The sequence below is a fragment of the Anabrus simplex genome, chromosome 1 (genome assembly GCF_040414725.1).
Source record: "Anabrus simplex isolate iqAnaSimp1 chromosome 1, ASM4041472v1, whole genome shotgun sequence".
Lineage (NCBI taxonomy): Eukaryota > Metazoa > Arthropoda > Insecta > Orthoptera > Tettigoniidae > Anabrus > Anabrus simplex.
In genome coordinates, this window is record NC_090265.1 from 416,995,733 (window position 1) to 417,016,626 (window position 20,894).

The 20,894-nt window shown below is 37.1% G+C and overlaps 1 protein-coding gene across 2 annotated transcripts in view; it reads left to right on the top strand.

The window, feature by feature from the left end:
* Positions 1-20,894, top strand: part of Cap-G (Chromosome associated protein G) — a 312,952-nt gene that overhangs the window by 185,623 nt on the left and 106,435 nt on the right. For both annotated transcript variants that reach the window (XM_067143890.2, XM_068224995.1), the window contains 2 exons: positions 6,022-6,126; positions 14,257-14,365. In XM_067143890.2, coding sequence (XP_066999991.1) covers positions 6,022-6,126; positions 14,257-14,365 — 214 coding nt within the window. The remainder of the gene's footprint in view (positions 1-6,021; positions 6,127-14,256; positions 14,366-20,894) is intronic.

Consider the following 20,894-nt stretch of genomic DNA (forward strand, 5'->3'; position numbering starts at 1 on the left):
TTTCACTAGTTCCCTTGATTACCTTCCACATACTTTTCTTTTCAGCATTTTCCATGCCCTTTCTCTATTAACACTATTGTATACCTTCTCTAGATCAAGGAATACCATCACGAGATCTTTTCCATATTCCCACTGTTTTTCCATCTGTAATCTCAAGGTGAATGAAGGGTCTGTCGTTGACCTGCCCTGTCAAAATCCATACTTCTGTTCTTAAGTTCTTCCCACCCTTCCTGTCATCCTCCTTTCTATTCTATTCTCTCCAATATTTTGGCTACTTGTGAAAACAGTGTAAATACTTGATAATTTTCACATAGCTTCCTGTTACCTTTTTTAAATACTGGTATTATTACACCTTTATACCAATTGTCAGGTACTTGCTTTTTCTTCCATATACACCTTAGCAGCCTACATAACCAATGTGGACATATCAATCCTGCTGCCTTTATCATTTCCAAACATATTTCATCCATTCCTGCTGCCTTTTCTGTTTGCATTTTTTTAACGACCATTTCCACCTCTGCCATTGCAATATCACTCTTCATTTCTGAATTATCTTCATTTACCACTACACTCTCTTCTGCACCATTTCTCACATTCAGGAGTTTATCAAGATAGTCTTTCCACCTATTCTTTATCTCCTCTGTATCTGCTATTATGTTTCCGCCCTCTTCCTTCACTTGTTTTGTCTAGATTTTTTCTTTTTGCTTTATTTTTACATCCTTTTTCCATCCTTTACATCCTTTTCCAACTCTTGTATGAATCTCTCCCAACATTCCTCATTTACCACTTTTTTGCACTGACTTTTAATTTCCTAATACTTAATCTTACCTCCTTCTTTCCTATCTCTATTCCGTTCTTGCCCTGCTTTCTTCTTTCGTTTAACAACCTCCTTCACCTTTTGATTCCACCAAAGTGTCTCGCCAAACTTTGCCACATATCTTCTCTGCACAGCTTACAAATGTGTTTTAAAATTTGACCCATTCTTCTTCTACATTTTCAATTTCTGATATAGGGATATGCTGTTTTAATTCCTCCTGAAATTTCTCCTGAGTTCTTTTATCTTTTAATTTCCATACTTTTATTTTGTTCTGTCTTATTTCTTCTACTCTCACAATTTTACCTATTTTTGACTTTGCTACCACTACTCTGTGGTCTCCATCAAATGCCTCACCTGGTAGTGCTGTTACATCCATTAACAGTTCACAATTTATTTTCTCAACCAAAAAATAATAACCGTTTTTGTCCTTCTTTCATCCCAGCTATATCTAGTAATTTACTACTATTCTTCTCTCTAAACTGTTACCCACAATCATTCCATTTATCTCACGAAAATCAATCCACTTATCTTACTCACTGCTTCTTTCTGCATATTCAAAGGGACCAATCACTTCTTCTTTACCAATTCTGTCCTTTCCAACCCGCACATTGAGGTCTCCCATGACTATCACTTCCGCATCAGTGATTACTTCCTCGAGTATCTCCAAGAATTCCTCTATATTATCCTCACTGTTTCCAGTTTGCAGTGTATAAATTTGGATGAAATCTTTCACTCCTTCTTCCGCCGCAGTTGTACTCTGATTATTCTATCACTAACGTCTACCCTATCAACATTTTCATCCAGGATTTTCTTAACAATCACTCCTAGTTCATTCTTTGCCTCACCTCATACATTCCAGTATAGGGTGTACCCTCTAATCATCCCCATTACTCTTTTTCCCCTTCACTTGCCCTCACTCAGTCCTATTATTGTAACATTCTCTTTCTTCATAAAATCAATCAAATCCTCTGATTTTCCTGTCAGGAACCCAACATTTATTATTCTCACCTTCCTAATACAATGTGCGTTCCATAAGTAATGCGACCAATTTTTTTTCTGACGCAACTGTACACCGCAGCGTGTTCTAACCTGCTGGGCTAAGTGGAGGGGGGTGTTAGCTTCAAACGCTCTTTGTCTCATTCGGCAGCAAGCTGCCGGACAGTCAGGACGCGCGTTTCCGTCAAGCCCGTTTTGAGTTCATGTAACACGGCACAATGGATCGTTCTGTAGAGCAACGGTACGCTATCAAATTTTGCGTTAAACTTGGGAAGTCCGCCACCAAAACGTTTCCATTACTTCAGCAGGCCTTTGGGACTGATTGCTTGTCCAAATCACAAGTTTTCCGATGGCACAAGTCGTTCATGGAGGGCCGAGAGGAGATCACCAACGAACCTCGCAGTGGACGGCCATCAACCTCACGAGTCGACGAAAATGTGACGCGTGTGCGCGATTGTTTGAACTCTGACAGATGGCTGAGCCTTCAGTTGATAGCACAAACTCTAAACATGGCAAAAACAACCGTTTTCCGCATTGTGACTGAAAAGGAGGGTCTCGCGCTGCTGAAGCGACATCATGGACACGTGGAAAGTTCATCATGACAACGCGCTGAGTCGCAGCGCCTTCATTGTCAACGACTTCCTGGCCAGGACCAACACCCCATTGGTTCCCCAGCCTCCCTACAGTGCTGACCTGGCTCCCGCTGACTTTTTTTTGTTTCCTCGGTTAAAAGGAGTCATGAAAGGAAAACATTGGGACACGATTGAAAGAATCCAGGCGCATGTTACATCAGTTCTAAAGGACATTCCGGAAAAGGCCTTCGGGGATGCCTTCCAAGCATGGAAACACCGCCTCCAGAATTGTATCGACGCAAGAGGGTGCTATTTTGAAGATTTTTGATTATTTGTATGAATTATATTCAATAAATAATTTTTTATGAATTTGGTCGCATTATTTATGGAACGCACCTTGTATGTGCAGTATTCTAATATTTATAAATTATAAATATAATCTTAAGACACTACAAAATAGTCGTATTACCAGAAGCATTGTATGCGTTAGAAACGACCACAATTTGAGCATCAGGTATGATAGAGACAGAAAAAATAAGAACATAAAATTCTCAGAAAAATATTTCTACCAATACACAGAGATGGCATATGGATGAAATGACCTACCGAAGAGCTGTACCAGCACACTGACAGACTCACAGACATGATCTGGAAACACAGACTAACTTTCTAGGGGCACGTACAGAGAATGGACAACAACAGACTTACGAAGAAAACTTTGATGTAGTTAACAGTTCAAGCAAGAAAACAAATTGGTATCATGAAACAGAGATATTGTGATAACATCTGTAGATTTCAAGAAAGCTTATGATTGCATCCATAGAGAATCTCTGTTTAAAATTTTAAGACACCTTTGACTACACCCCAAATGAATAAACATGATAAGATTGACTCTCACTAACACCAATCAAAAGTGGAATTTAGGGGTAAAACATCAGAGACATTTGAAATTAAAGCTGGACTACGGCAGGGAGATGGGCATTCACCGCTATTATTTGTGTTCTAGAAAAGGTAATGAGGGAATGGTTTAGGAAATGTCCCCCAAAAATAAAGATTGGCCGAAAAATCAAAACAAATTGCCTGGGTTTCGCCGACGATTTAGCATTACTAGCAGTGGACATAAAAGAAGCAAAAACCCAGATATCAGAACTTCAAAACATTGCAAATAAAATTGGCCTCAAAATATTATTTGAAAGAAAAGCAGAAATTATGCCCTAAAAACCAACATAACTAAAAGAAGTTACCATAAATGGTAATAAAATCAAAATAGTAACTCAATTTAAATATCATGGAGAAGTAATAACACATAACCTAAATGGAAAAATCTCAACCCAAACAAGAACAAATAGATCAGCTAAAGCACAAAAATTAACATGGGATATCTACAAAAAAAATGTGTCAATAAATGCAAAAGTAAAACACTCCAACACAGTTATAAAACCGGAAGCTACATATGCAGCAGAAACACTTTTTTCACCTGAATAAACAATCAAAGACTGACAGACTTCAGAAAATTGAAAGGAGGATTGGAAGAACCTACATCAACAAAAAATACCAGAAAGATGGACAGTGGCGGATAATACCTAACAAAGTTGTGTACAAAGAGCTAGAACCTATTACAGATACTGTGCGTAAGAGGAGACTGGGATTCTTTGGACATATCATGAGGATGCAGGATTCAAGACTTCTGAAACAACTACAGTCAAACCTCCCTTCTGCGGACACCGTCGGTTCCGAGGAAAAATGTCCGTTGCAAGAGGTGTCCGCTAAAACAAGATTCTAAAAATAATCTAACATTTTAACAGCAAAGAACATCCACCGTAAATATAAGCATACCTATCTTTATTTTTATTATTCTACGTCATTTCTGTGTTAGTATTTCATAGAGAGTTATTATAAGTGATTTTACGTCATTTACAAACATTACAGCTTCGTGAAGTAATCGTGAAGCTTCGTCTGTGTAAATTTAGCACATGTTTTCTTAACTGTGATATTCTTGAAAACGGAATAAAGTCTGTTAAATGGTTCCATAGTGTTCTCGCTGTACTCACGGTCCAGTGTGATACACAAAATCTTTATCTGTTTAAGCATATTTAGTCCCTGCTTCATTGACCGAACTTCTTGTTCTTCTTCCATCTCACCGTCATCGTCACTTTTCGTTCCTGATTCGGGCTCTGTAAAACGATCAGTTTTATTCAAAATGGTCCTTTTGTACGACTAATGAAGGCTGCTATGGTTAGCAGTTGACTACCTGAGCTCAATGTTATCAGCGACAATCCGAGTTATGAATAGAACGATGCAAGATGGGAATAAAATCCCCTGGTAACTTGTGAGTCAACAGTCTCTGACAGCATTTCTGGGCAATTAGAATTCTCGCAATAGGCCTATACACCACTAGGTAGAACTGCATTCCGATGTACCTTCTCTCCCCTTGCACTCGAAATAGTACAAACATTCAAAAGGGATTACCTTATGTCTGAAGAATGGTTTTAAAAGAAAAGATGACATGTGGTCCGACGTAATAAATTGCCCTGCAATGTGTAAAGTGTCCGCTTAAGTCAAGTGGATGGGACAAATGGCGATGTCCGCTGTGTGGAGTTTGAGGTGTCCGCTGAAATGAGGCCAATTTAACACTTGTCTAATGTAAAATAAAATTGGTTCCGAGGAAAATTGTCCATATAGGGAGGTGTCCGCTGAATAAGGGTGTCCGTTAGGGCATGTTCGACTGTAGTACAACACACTCTCGTCTCAAAAAATACCACAACAGGATGTAAATGGATCAGAGGAGTAAGAGAGGATCTGAAGGAATTAGACCTTACAACAGAAGACACCACAAATAAGATAAAATTGAGTACAAAACTCAAGAATACAAACCTCCGCTTTACCCTTACACGAAACAAACCAACAACACGCATATTTTCAACTGAGGAAAGGGCATGAAGATCGGAGCGTCTGAAGAAGTACTGAGATTACCGCAAAGCCCGAACAATCCCTTCAAAGAGACCTGAACGATGGACTGACTAAAGTGATCCTATGCGGTCATAAAAGAGTAAGAGGAAGACTTAAGGCAGGTGGGGTTCAACAGGCATATGATAGGAGACGGAAAAGAATTCAGAAACAAAATTAGGAATACAAAATTTATAGTAAATGAGAATAAGAGGACAGGAACATTGTGGACAGAACAAAGGAAACAGGAGCACAGCCAAAGGATGAAGAGTATTTGGGAAGAGAAGAGGAAGAAGGTAAAGAAATGAAAATTATGTCATCATGAGATATTCAAGTTCAAACACTGTCCATAAGGGCAAAAATGAATGAATGAATGAATGAATGAATGAATGAATGAATGAATGAATAATTATAAATTATAAGTTTAAATTATAAATAATCTATACATTTATAAATGAATAAGAAAACATTGCCTGGTACACTGTGTTAAATATTCTTGAGTTGACGCAAGTTACATCATTAATGTTACATCGTAACTCATTGTGTTATGTCATTAAAAAATCAAATAATTTTTTAATTTTGGAAATTGCACATTTGCTGTTTATATCAAAAGAATTAGAGGATTAGTTTAGTTTATCAGTTTTTTTCTTCTTCGTTGGCTTTATACGTGATGAGGTTTTTCTTTTGCAGGTTGAAGATGCTCTTGTACAAGTTATGGCATTACAGACTATGGGTGTATTCTGCCTCTTGGAGAAGGAGCTAGCTCAGAAGCATATCCTCATGTTTTATTATTATGTAAGTATGCTATATTTAAATTGTTACTTGGTATCACTGTAAGATTTGTATTTAAAAAATCTTAGTCATTTACTTTCATGTTTAGTTTCCTATAGTTGTACTTCTTTTGTTCCTAATACCAGGTTAGTTGGCCACGCAGTTAGGGATGTTCAGCTGTGAGCTTGCATCCAGGGATGATGGGTTCAAACCCCACTGTCTGCAGCCCTGAAGGTGGTTTTCCATAGTTTCCCATTTTCACACCAGGCACATTAATTAAAGCCACAGCCACTTCCTTCCCACTCCTAGGCCTTTCATATCCCATCATCCCCATAAAACCTATCTGTGCTGGTGCGCCATAAAGCACATTGTTTTAAAAACATATTTTTTCAATAAAAACTGTTCCTAATTTTAGTTGAAATACATTGTTCTTTTGTAATGCTTCTTGTATTTGAGTATTGTGTGTACAGCTAGTTTTTAATTTACTATTCCATAAACTGTTGTGAAGTAACCAAACATGGATTAAATTTAATATTTTCTTTTAAAGGAATTTTATTCAATATACTATTCAAATATACATTTTACTGAGTGGAGGAGGAAAGAGCTTCGTAGCTGGTAGATGACTTGCAGACTTATGTATAGTGTCAAAGCTGTGAAGATGAATTTCTTGAAAACAATGATCCAGGAAGCTTGTAAGGTAAATTCTGAAATGAAGCATACCACGCACATATAGAGTAACCCTTCTCTGCATATTCAAAGCTCTAGAAACTGAAGTGGCCATGCGTGTTAACACGCTACAACTATGAGCTAAGCTCTTTGTGTAGGAGACACATGGGTTCAAACTCTATCATTTGCTGTCCTAGGAATGGTCTTCTGTGGTTTCCCATTTTCATTTCCAAGCAGATGCCAGGACAGTTCCTATTCTTAGGCCACAGCCGATTCTTTCCGTCTCCTTACCCAGTTTCATTCACTGCCATTCATTTCATTTTCATTAGTTCCTCAACTGAGGTTGGTGTCAGGAAGGGTATCCAGCCATATACACATACGGTGTGAATTCATCTCACATAAACAAACAACTCAAAGTTTTAGAAATACGGTTTCATTGGATTTTTTGAAATCTCTGAAAACTAGATGATATAACCTAACTGCAAATCCATCAATTTTCTGTTACAAGCAGTGGAAAGAAACTAGCAAGTTACAAATCAAGTCATATATTGAAAGATAAGAACATGAACAGGAACATATAATAGGATAAACACAATGACAGGCCAGTATTGGAGAGTGATCGGTTGAAGAGGAGACCAGGACAAACATGAAAACACAAAAGGACAAGGACAATCTCCACATCTTCATACACCGCCATTTTTTAATAGATAGGCTCTCTCCTCATTAATCTCTGCCCCTGACGAGCTCATTTCTGATTCCTAGCTTCTTCGATAGGACGGTCATTCTTGCCTGTTGTACGCCATCAAATTTTTCTTTCAGTTCAATATTTCACAAGAAAAATGGTCAAAGATTGCTCAACATTGCTGAAAGTTTGACAAGATTTGACAATTTTGGTAACATTTTGCTTTAACATGGAGGAAAGGAAAACAGCAGTTCTGGTTCTTGGACTTGAGGTGGGATATATTATTAAAAAGAAGAGAAACACGCAATCAAGCATAATTTACCTGGGAAAAATATTAATGTGGTTATTTTCATAATTTTTGTGATGTATTTACTGCCTCATTTGCAGAGATTTGTTGCATTTGCTGACATGAATCGAATAAAAATAATAATTGCGTGTGGCTATTTCTAGCCGAGTGCAGCCCTTGTAAGGCAGACCCTCCGATGAGGGTGGGCGGCATCTGCCATGTGTAGATAACTGCGTGTTATTGTGGTGTATGAGTTTCAGGGATGTTGGGGACAGCACAAACACCCAGCCCCCAAGCCATTGGAATAAACCAATGAAGGTTAAAATCCCCGACCCGGCCGGGAATCAAACCCTGGACCCTCTGAACAGAAGGTCAGTATGTTTACCATTTAGCCAACAAAACGGACGGAATAAAAATAATAGCAATGCAATGGAAATTCATATCTTATTACATGAAATTTTTTTTAGAGTTCAATAATAATAATAATAATAATAATAATAATAATAATATGCAAAGATGGTCATAAATTGAACATTGCCGATAGTATGTTTACTTGTAGGTTACCATACGGTAATAAACATAAAAGCTGTCCACTTCCTTGTGAGATATTTCTCTTGCAATCTCTTTGTACCTTGCCGTTTTATTCATTTTGGCGGTACACTACGGAGTCCACTGAATATATGCAGGTATGTGCCTCATACTCAGCAATTAATACACACATAAAAATCCCTCGATAATGAAGACAAATCCATTTTTGTTTTGATTCTTAGCAATCCCAGTATGCCTAGTGGTCTAGCGCGCACCGTTAATACTCAAATTCCATTGGTGAGTTCTGTCAAAGAGTTGACAATTCTTCGATCGATTAAAGTATGTTCTAATTCACTTTCAAGACTTTTGAAGATTTCAAGATTTTTTTTAAGTATTGCTAGCGATTCAACAAGTAAACTTTTCTATATACGACTTGAATTTAATTTTATACAAGCTTTTACCCTCGGATCTACCCACGTCAATCACGTTGATTGATTGTCAGAGGTTAGATGAAACCTTCTGGGAGATTATACTTCCAATGCTGACTAATGTTATTTATCACTCAGTGATGAATTGCTATATTTCCAAACATTATGGAAGTTGGGATGGTATTATTTGCTGTTTATTAATATTAACTTGTGTCCTCATCTTGCTTAAAAATAATGTTTCTGCCCCTACCATTGTTTTAAAACTAATTGAACACGGTACCCAAGCATTGCTTGTGCTCTCTTATTAACTGCAATGTTATTCATAACCAATTAATCATCACAAGCTGGAAATATGGCCATGTCTCTTCTGGTAAACATGGATGACAACATTACAGTTCCTTATGCTGCTGCTAAATTGGACCACTGACCCTTGTTGGATAGAATACGAACCATTGTTTTGAAGACTAGCAAGCATATGTTCCATGCACTTTGTTTTCTTGCTTTTTCCTACAATGTCTTTATTCTCTGATCAGTAGCATGATAGATACCCTGAAAAATTGAACTGAAGGCAATACCTACGACTCCAATGACTTGGTCAGGAAAAGTTTCAAGAAATGTGAAATTTCAAACTCTGTGGATGGTAGTACTATGTATGACTATGGTATGGTAGGACTATGTATGGGAAGGTGACAGTGATCAAAGTTCTGATGATGTTGTATCGACTGATTTGTACATTGAACTAGTTTTATTTGTCATTGTGGTGCTTTTAGTGTTATGATTACCTGTAGTGTTTTAAACAAGCAATTTTTTGATACATTTGCAGAAAATTTTTAAAAATGGTAAGTAAACATGTGATTTATTATTTGCCAAATTTTGTTATTAGAAGTTCAGGAGTGCGGGTCTTATTCGATGGTGGGTGGTGTTCGGGATTATATGGTAGTTCTAATTATATACATAGCCTAATGATCTCATTAAATGCTCTTTGCATATCTAGCCCAGGGTATCTACTCTTAACAAATATAAAGACTGTTATTGTAACCAACCAAAAGATAGTCATGTAACCCTCTTGATTTTTAAAAAAAATTCTTATATTCTAATATTCTTGTACATGAAGTTTGTGGATATCTTGAACAGTTTAGCCAGCCTAAGCTGAGAATGTTTTTTTGCTATCAATTTATTAGTGTTGTTTTGCAGACACTATATCTACTCAGTTTTATTTCATCACATTTAAATATTTCATATATGGAAACCCTCTCCACAAGATCCTCTCGGCAGCAGCGAAAACTGGAATTTTATCTTGCAGAATGCTCTTCCCATACCTAGGACTGGATTTATAGCATTAACAGACATAAAAACTGTGAATGTGCTTGAACCTTTGAAGACACGTTCTGGTACCTGGGACATGTTTTTTTATTTTTTTACTGCTCTACTATCTTTATCAGTACAGTTTGTGAATGGCAATAATGGTTTAGGTAGCGTGAGCCGATTATTGTTTCCACCCAACGTTATTTTCTTCGACATGTTTCTCAGAAGTCGTTACTGCTCAGCTTCCTTTCTTTGCAGTTCAGTATTTTATACACAGAAACCTTCCTCAGGAGATCCTTTTGGGTGGTGTTCCGCAACCTTTTTTCTACTTTCGGCACATCCATGACTCGACACAGTACACCAAAATGTTCTTCCCCTCAAAAACATGATACGACAAAATATTAAATACGCAATAATTCGAACCCCACTATTGGCAGCCCTGAATATGGTTTTCGAGGTTCTCTATTTTCATCCCAGACAAATGCTGGGTGTGGACACAGTTCAGTTTTTAATACATGGAAACCTTCCCCAGAAGATCCTGTTGGCAACAGTGAAATCCCAGCATTTACCGAATTATGAAGTGCTATTCCCATACCTAGCACTGGATTTCTATTGTTAAACAACTTCAAAACTGTTACTGTAGCCGAACTTTGAATTATAGGTATGGGGTCGGTCTTGCAGACTTTTTTGTACTACTTTTTATGCTCTACAATTTGTATGCAAAATAATTTGTAGATATTCACCTTTGGTTTAAAAGAAGATTCCACGTTCCAATACTTACTGGTAATTTATTTGCTAATCTACCTAATGCTAGAGTAATGTCTTATCATCTAATTAGTAAGTTTTAGTCTAATTATCACGGAACATCTTCAGCTAAAGAAAGCGTACATTACAAAAATTGACAAAAACAATTAAAGCATTAAAAGATTTTAAATTTGATTAAAAAGGAAATGTTTATTAGGTGAGTTGGCTGTGTGGTTAGAGGCATACAGTTGTGAGCTTGCATCCGGGAGATAGTGGGTTCGAACCCCACTGTCGGCAGCCCTGAAGATGGCTTTCCGTGGTTTCCCATTTTCACACCAGGCAAATGCTGGGGGCTGTACCTTAATTAAGGCCATGGCTACTGCCTTCCCACTTCTAGGCCTTTCTTATCCCATTGTCGCCATAAGACCTTACTGTGTCGGTGTGACGTAAAACAAATTGAAAAAAATTGCATTCTACACTGATAAAGAGTTAAGTACATAAAAATGCATAGTGATGCTTAAGTCTGTGAAGAATTACTGGTATGTCCTCTGATGAGACGTTTTTATTGAGTGTTATCTTCAAAAGGCAAGTTGCTGCTATTGCATACACTGCATTGTTGTATAATAATATTTGTGGTAAGTAAAAAATTTGAATATAGAGTCGGCATTATTTGGCTTGAATTTTGATGGAATTTAAGTTTCTGTATGAACTGTAGTTGAAGCTAGGTTTGATTGTGGTGTTATCTTTGATATTAAAACGTAGCTAAGGAGTCCGAAAAGAAAAATTATTGAAGTGGAGAAAATCTTGTAGTGGTGTAAGACGTAATGAAAAAAGTCTTAATTGCTCACCTCCCTGTTGGTCATGCTGTGTTTGCTTTATGTGTGCTGTCTGCTGGCTGAGTGAATGTGTCAGTTAGCTGATCGGTGTGGGGGACAAGAGGGAAATGTAGAGGTAGTGTTGTGGTGAATGGAATTAGTGGAAAGTGGAAGGCTAGCGTGTTTTCCCGATTTTGTTTTAGTAACTTTTCTTTCTGACTCTAAATTAGAAATCTCTTCTAAAAGTATGTTTACGTTTTCAGTAATCTCGTTTATGTTGAAGTTATGGTTATGTTATTGGTCAATTTTTAATGGTCAATTTTTAATATAAATGAATTTGAGAATTTTCGTTAATTTACCCTTTATTCAAAGTATGTAGGATAGTTAAATCTTTCTCTTGTTTGTTTGTCCAGCCCTTGTCCCGTTTCTCTACGGGGTCGGGTATGAGGTGAGATGAATTTGTCGTGGCGTTTTTTTTAATGACCGGATGCCCTTCCTGACTTCAACCTCATCAGAGGAGTTAATGAGAGATGAAATGAATGACGTGATATATGATTGTGGTAAATTTATGATTTAAATCTGTCATATATGAACGCATGGCCGAATATCTGTTGTGTTTCTCTGCATTAGTGTGTTCCTGTTATCTTATTGAAAAGTTTCTCCCTGTTTGTCCAATGTAAGAAGTATCGCAATCTGTGCTTGGTTGGTATTATTTGTGCAGAATGCTATATTGAAATTAACTCTTTTGAAAATATTGGTGATTTGGTATATATTGCTGTTGTAGATGAAAGTGGCAAAGGTTTTCTTGTTACTCTGTTCTTTTTTTAGTTGTGTTTGGGGTTTGCTTTTGATGTTACTAATTTGTCAATGTAGTTTTTTGTGTATCCGTTGCTTATTGCTATTTTATATATGAGGTTGATCTCTTTCTGTCTTTCTGATAAGGCTCTGTTGAGCCTGCTCTGAAATGAACTATTTTTGTGCACTTCCGGATGATGTGAGTCCTTCTGTATTGTATTTGAAGTTTGGGTGTGCTTTTTAAATATCATGTAGGACAGATTTTATTTTTTCCTTTCCATTGTTAAATCTAAAAAATTGAATTTCCTTTTGTTTTCAGTTTCCAGTGTAAATTTAATATGCAGGTCTAAATTGTTAATTTGTTCTAGTAAATTGGTACTGTTGTTGATTTGCTTATCTATTATTACAAAAATGTCATCTATGTATCTCAGCCATACGACAATTTCTTGAGCATCATTTAGTATTTTATGTTTTCCTAAATGGTCCATGTAAATTTCGGCAAGGATGCCAGAAGCTGGAGCTCCCATTGGGAGTCCTTTTTGCTGGTATACTATGTTATTAAATAATTGTTATTAACAGTGAAGTCCGGAAGTGACATGAATTCCTCAATTTCTTGCATGCTTAGGTCTTTTTGTGCATCATTATTAGGTCAAGGGTCTCTTTAATCAGAATATTAGAATACATGTTGGTGATACCAATTTAAAGTAAAGGAAGGCTTAAGTTTAACGTTTTTGGTGAGGTTGCAGAATTCTGTTGAGTTTCTTATTGAAGTTCTACTTTGAAAGGTATAATACTTTCATAAGAAGCTAGGAATGAATTTAGAAGTTTTGTAAGTGGGACTGTTCCTGTAATTGATCATTGGTCTTAAAAGGATGTCAGCCTTGAGTATTTTGGGTAATCTAGAGTTCATATTAATCAAATTGCATATTTCTTTATCATCAAGAATAAAGTTAATACTTTTCAATAACTGTTTAAGTTTCTTTTGAATGGAGTTGGTGGGGTCTTTCTTAACTTTAATAAATGTATTATCTGAAAAGAATGCTTCTGCTTTTCCTATGGTTTTTTTTTTTTTGCATGATTTCTGAAACATTTTAGTGGACAGACTTAAACATCACCATGACTTTTTAATAAAATTTTTTGTCATTTAATGTTCTAATTGTTTGTCAATTTCTGATATATGCTCTACTTAGCTGAGATGTTCCACAAAAGTGGAACCAAACATGTACTATTATAATTACACAATAAGACATTAAGCTAAACTGCTGTAAAATTCATAGATTAACTGTTGGAAGCAGGAATCTTTTTTTAACCCACAGTTAAGTGAATGCCTATATGGAATTATATAATGATTTTCATGAACTGTAAAATTGGAGATATCTTGTATAGTTTAGGCAGCATAAGCCATTGAAGTTGTCTGATGTAATTTCTTCAAGTTGTTTCTCAGAAATGGTTACATCTCTGTTTCTTTTTATTACCGTACGGTTCAATATTTTACACACAGAAACCTTCCTCTGGAATGCAAAATATATATACCAAGCGACTTGGCCATGCGGTTAGGATCCCACAGCTGTGAGCTTGCATTCGGTAGATAGTGGGTTCAAATCTCACCATTAACAGCCTTGAAAATGGTTCTCCATGGTTTCCCATTTTCTCACCAGGCAAATGCCAAGGCTGTACCGTAATTAAGGCCATGGCCGCTTCCTTCCCAATCCTAGCCCTTTCCCATCCTTGTATCACCGAAAACCTTAGATGTGTTAGTGCGATATTAAACCACTAGCAAAAGAATAAATTGAGTTTTATAATATACAATGCATTCCACATTGAAGGAAATTTTGTAAGTGACGGTTATGCTATTTTATTTTTGTTTTTTCAGTTTGTTCCTGCATTGATTTACTTATTTTTCAGCTTGGAAACAACAGTGTGGATGAAGTTTGCATTGTAGCTCTAAAAGCAATCTTTGATATGTTGCTTTTGTATGGCCTCCAAACATTTGCAATTGAAGAAGAAATGAATGGTAAGTGTGTAAGTGAAATTTTAATGAAATCAAAATATCACCCCCACCTCCACCACGACTACCACCACCATAGTTGTAATCCTTTCCGTTATGCAGTGGGGTTGAGGCAAATATAGTTCTTCTCCATTTAACATTAGCTTTTCTAACCAGTTACAAAATATTATTTGGAATTCAGGATCTTTGTGGTTATACACTGCTGAGTGTACGGATGTTCTTGTTCAAAGATAGTAGTCCATGTCCCCTTGCCTACTCAGTTAATGAAGTCCATCCCTCATATTTGCGTTTTCCCTGGATTTCATTTTTAATTTGGTAGTTCGTTATCACGTAACTTCTCCTTTGTTTCATTCTGTATTTCTTTATGTATAAACATATCCTCATTGTCCTCTGTGCCTTCTCAGAAATTTCCTTTCATATCAGCCATCTGTATTCCATTTTCATCATAAAATTGTTATATGCCTTGTACAATACTTTCATAGGTTTCATTGAGGAGCTATGCAGACGCAAAACGTACTGCACAGGATAGACCCAGGTGGAGAAGGCTCATCGCAGGGGCAAACCAGTCATTACATATATACAGTGCATATATGATACAGCATTTCATCGCCATAAGACCTACCTGTGTCGGTGTGGCATAAGGGAAATTAAAAAAAAAGAAACATCATTATAGATTGTTAGGGATTTCAGCATTCAGTCTGCAAGCCTCTGTAAATTTACTAAATGCTGCCTCAATCATCTGTTTGTAACTAGCACTGTGGCCTTGTTTAGATGTACACCTCTTATTTTAAAATCATTATAAACCAAGTTTAATGATCGTCATCTTGGTCTCCCACTACTCTTATCCTTCATGGTCAAGTCCATTATTCTCCTAGGGAACCTATCTTACATTCGCTTGACATGACCCCACCTCCAAAACTGGTTAATGTTTATAGCTTCATCAATCTAGTTCATTCCTAACTTAGCCTTTATCTCCTCATTCTGAGAACCCTCCTGCCATTGGTCCCATCTGTTTGTACCAGTGATCATTCTCACCCCTTCCACGTCTGTTACTTGTAACTTATGAATAACCAATACTTTTAAGTTTTTTACCTACTGACATCAGCGTGTTCTCCCCAGAAATTGTCATCAGCCGGCTGGCAGGAATGTGTAAATGGATGGGGAATACTACTTCAAAAATGAATGATAAAATTTAAATTTATTCCCATTAGGGTAATAACAATAATATCAGACAGGTAAACATTAACTGCAAAATTGGACTATTTTAGTGTTATTATCACGAACAAGTCCGACTCGTTGGCTGAATGGTCAGCGTACTGACCTTCGGTTCAGAGGATCCCGGGTTCGATTCCCGGCCGGGTCGGGGATTTCAACCTTCATTGGTTAATTCCAGTGGCTGGGGGCTGCGTGTTTGTGCTGTCCCCAACATCTCTGCAACTCACACACCACACATAAAACTATCCTCCACCACAATAACACGCAATTACCTACGCATGGCAGATGCCACCCACCCTCATTGGAGGATTTGCCTTACAAGGGCTGCACTCGGCTAGAAATAGCCACACATAATTAATTATCACTAGCAAGACATAAGAAGATTTATTTTTTTTTTTTTTTTTTTTTTTTTTTTCCTGTCATTACAAAACTGAAATTTACCTTTAGCTTGACACATATGTTGATTCTTTTCTTCTTTGAGGCCCAGTTGTCTGTAGCTTTTCCATAGTTGAATTCTGTTGAGTCTGGTCCCTCTAATGGAATCAGCATCAAATTGTTGAGTGTGGTCTGCTTCGTACGCTTTCTCAAACAGGTTTTAACTCTCTTCAAAGCCGAAAATCCCCTTTCACATTCAGCTGGGACAGTGACACTCTTGAAGTTGTTTTAAGTCGAAGTTCAGCCCCATGGGCATGGAGGAGGGGGTGAGAAGGGGTCAAAAATGTAAAAAAAATGGCCAAGATTGTAGTTTTATTTTTTTATTTTATTTTATTTTTATTTTTCTTCAGCATAGCTCTACACCAAACTTGGTACACATATGACTTATGAAAAAAGAAAGAAAAAACTGTGGGGTAAGTCACCATTAGCAGCTCAGGGGGGAAGGGGTGGGGAAGGGTGCAATATATAAAAGTAATAGAAAACGAACCATATTATTGTATAATCCATAGCTTTGTGGTGGGTGGGGGATTGAGATGATTAGTGATACTCTGGATGTCATTTAAGTCGAAGTTTGGAAATATCCAAAATAACTGAGATTATAGATGTATAGTATGTATGTTCCAGCATAGCTCTCAAGCAAACTTGGTAAATGGAAAGAAATCTGGAAAGAAAACATCCAATATTAGTGTCGAATCCATAGCTTTTAAGGTTGCTGAGATTGTGACATTCTGGATGCCGTTTAAGTCCAAGTTCAGCCTCCATCTGCACGGGAGTTCAGAAGGGTAGAAAAGGAAAATATCCAAAATGATTGAGAGGAGTATTGATTCCATACTTTGCAGGGTCCGTAGGCTGATTGATGATAGTCCCGGTGACAGTTGGAATCGTGAACATCATATCTACAGCGCAGTGTGTAAATGTCTACAATTATTTACTTTTATTATCTGTTTGAAGTGATCAGCTACTTTCCAGACAATCTGGGGTGCCATAAAATAGTTCAACATGAAACTAAATAAGCAGAAAGTAAAACTTAAGATTATACATATAACAATATTTCTGAATCTACAAAAATAAAACTTATCAGTCATTGTCACAAAGAAATTACAAAAATTCACTACAAGCAGATAATACAAATTCTAAAATTAAGCAATCAAAAAAGGTACCTGAGCAGAGCCGGGCACTACAGCTAGTGTTATATATATATTTTTTTTTTAAACTAGTACAATAATACATGTTTCTCCTATCAGCGTAATAATATTCACTAATAAATTAAACAGCCTAGTGGATTTATCACATTTACATCCTGTCAATCAAATCAACACTCATTACTTGGAGAAAACTCTTACTTTACAGGCTACCCTACACTCACAATAGAACCAAATTCAACAATAAAACATTTCCGTGGTTTCCCATTTTCACACCAGACAAACGCTGGGGCTGTACCTTAATTAAGGGCTCAGCCATTTCCTTCCTACCCCTAGGCCTTTCCTATTTCGTCGCCGCCATAAGACCTAGTCGGTGTAACGTAAAGTAAGTTGAAAAAGAAAACAATAAAACATCACTTCGTTATTTTTAATCGTGTTAATAATGCATTACACTCTCGAATCTGATCCCTCCTCTTGAGATCCATCACAGAGAACTTCTTCTTCAAGGAGATTGTTTACATCTTTGTCGGGACAGGTGAAAGTTGTGAGATAATAAGTAGCTCGACCTTTAAGCTCTCAGATTTTGCTAATACTGTAACCCTTTGTAATAATAATAATAATAATAATAATAATAATAATAATAATAATAATAATAATAATAATAATGGTTTTACGTCCTACTAACTACTTTTACGGTTTTTGCTGTGATTACATGTGAAAAAATTCATTTTTGGGTCTGTATTGTAAGTATTTGTATTAAATAACCCTATTATGTTTTTATTGTTCACCCACCTATTCAGTACGGTACAATCTTAAAAATTAGGACTTCGTCCTTATCAAAATTGTTAAAATAAAATTAATACATTGTATGGTACATGTTTCGCCTATCAATAGTAGGCATCACCAGCCATATTTTTTTTTTCCCTTAGGAATAGGTCAGGTACCTGATTGGAAATGACTTATGAATACTGTTAAAAACTACGTCTTGTAAAATGGATTACAGATCACTAAACAACTATTACAATATAAAATGTGGTATACTATTACTTAACAATATTTGTGTTAATATTTGAGTCTAAAAATATGACAATTATTTGAGGATTATGACATTGGTCGTTGGTTCTTGATATTAAAAGATATTACAATAAAGATAAAAATCAGAAAGCACATTCCATTTAATTGTCAAATGGTGTGTTGTTAAAAACTTGAGGAAAGTTGAGCATTGGTAATGGTCGTTGGTTCTTGAAGTTAATAAGTATTGATTTTCATTTATATGCTTACAAATTTTGAAGAATTTTCATATGGCGTGGTTCTTTTTGAGATATATTAGTTGGAATGCTGGTGCCGTAGGCTGTATTGAAGTTTGTGTAGACATCATTAGGCCATCTTCCCACAAATACTACATCAAAGAAGACATAGTTTTTAACAGTATTCATAAGTCGTTTCCAATCAGGTACCTGATGTATTCCTACATACATACATACATACATACATACATACATTATCATTATAGACTGATATGCCTTTCAGCGTTCAGTCTGCAAGCCTCTGTGAATTTACTAAACGTCGCCACAATCCTCGATTTGCAACTAGTGTTGTGGCTTCATTTAGTTCTATACCTCTTATCTTTAAATCGTTAGAAGCCAAGTCTAACCATCGTCGTCTTGGTCTACCTCTACTTCTTTTACCCTCCACAGCAGAGTCCATTATTCTCCTAGGTAACCTATCCTCCTCCATTCGCCTCACATGACCCCACCACCGAAGCCGGTTTATGCGTACAGCTTCATCCATCGAGTTCATTCCTAAATTAGCCTTTATCTCCTCATTCCGAGTACCCTCCTGCCATTGTTCCCACCTGTTTGTCCCAGCAATCATTCTTGCTACTTTCATGTCTGTTACTTCTAACTTTTGAATAAGGTATCCTGAGTCCACCCAGCTTTCGCTTCCGTAAAGCAAAGTTGGTCTGAAAACAGACCGATGTAAAGATAGCTTCGTCCGGGAGCTGACTTCCTTCTTACAGAATACTGCTGATCGCAGCTGTGAGCTCACTGCATTAGCTTTACGACACCTTGATTCAATCTCACTTACTATATTACCATCCTGGGAGAACACACAACCTAAATACTTGAAATTATCGACCTGTTCTAGCTTTGTATCACCGATGTGACATTCAATTCTGTTGAATTTCTTACCTGCTGGCATCAATTTAGTCTTTGAGAGGCTAATTTTCATACCATACTCATTGCACCTATTTTCTAGTTCCAAGATATTAGACTGTAGGCTTTCGGCACAATCTGCCATTAAGACCAAATCGTCAGCATAGGCCAGACTGCTTACTACATTTCCACCTAACTGAATCCCTCCCTGCCATTTTATACCTTTCAGCAGATGATCCCTGTAAACTACGAACAGCAAAGGTGAAAGATTACAGCCTTGTCTAACCCCTGTAAGTACCCTGAACCAAGAACTCATTCTACCATCAATTCTCACTGAAGCCCAGTTGTCAACATAAATGCCTTAGATTGATTTTAATAATCTGCCTTTAACTCCATAGTCCCCCAGTATGGCGAACATCTTTTCCCTCGGTACCCTGTCATATGCTTTCTCTAGATCTACGAAACATAAACACAACTGCCTATTCCTCTCGTAGCATTTTTCAATTACCTGGCGCATACTGAAAACCGGATCCTGACAGCCTCTCTGTGGTCTGAAACCACACTGGTTTTCATCCAGCTTCCTCTCAACGACTGATCGCACCCTCCCTTCAAGATGCCAGTGAATACTTTGTCTGGTATACTAATCAATGAGATACCTCGATAGTTGCTGCAATCCTTCCTGTTCCCTTGCTTATAGATAGGTGCAATTACTGCTTTTGCCCAATCTGAAGCTACCTTACCAACACTCCATGCTAATTTTACTACTCTATGAAGGAATTTCATCCCTGCCTTCCCACTATACTTCACCATTTCAGGTCTAATTTCATCTATTCCTGCTGCCTTATGACAATGGAGTTTATTTACCATCCTTTCCACTTCCTCAAGTGTAATTTCACCAACATCAGTTTCCTCCTCCCCATGAGCTTGGCTGTTCACAACACCACCAGGATGATTTTCTTTTACATTGAGAAGATGTTCAAAATATTCCCTCCACCTCTCCAGTGATTCCCTGGGATCTATTATGAGTTCACCTGAATTACTTAAAACACTGTTCATTTCCTTTTTCCCTCCCTTCCTAAGATTCTTTATTACTGTCCAGAAAGGTTTCCCTGCTGCTTGACCTAGCCTTTCCAGATTGTTACCAAAATCTTCCCAGGACTTCTTTTTGGATTCAACAACTATTTGTTTTGCTCTGTTTCTTTCATCTACGTACAACTCCCTGTCTGCCTCGGCCCTTGTTTGGAGCCATTTCTGATAAGCCTTCTTTTTACGTGTACAAGCTGCTCTCACTTCATCATTCCACCATGATGTTCGCCTTTTCCCATCTTTACACACAGTTGTTCCTAGGCATTCCCTTGCTGTTTCTACTACAGCATCCCTGTATGCCATCCATTCACTTTCTATATCCTGAACCTGCTTACTGTCTACTGTTCGAAACTTCTCACTAATCATATCCATGTACTTCTGTCTAATGTTCTCGTCCTGGAGATTTTCTACCCTTATTCGTTTGCAGACAGATTTCACTTTCTCTACCCTAGGCCTAGAGATACTTAGTTCACTACAGATCAGATAGTGGTCTGTATCATC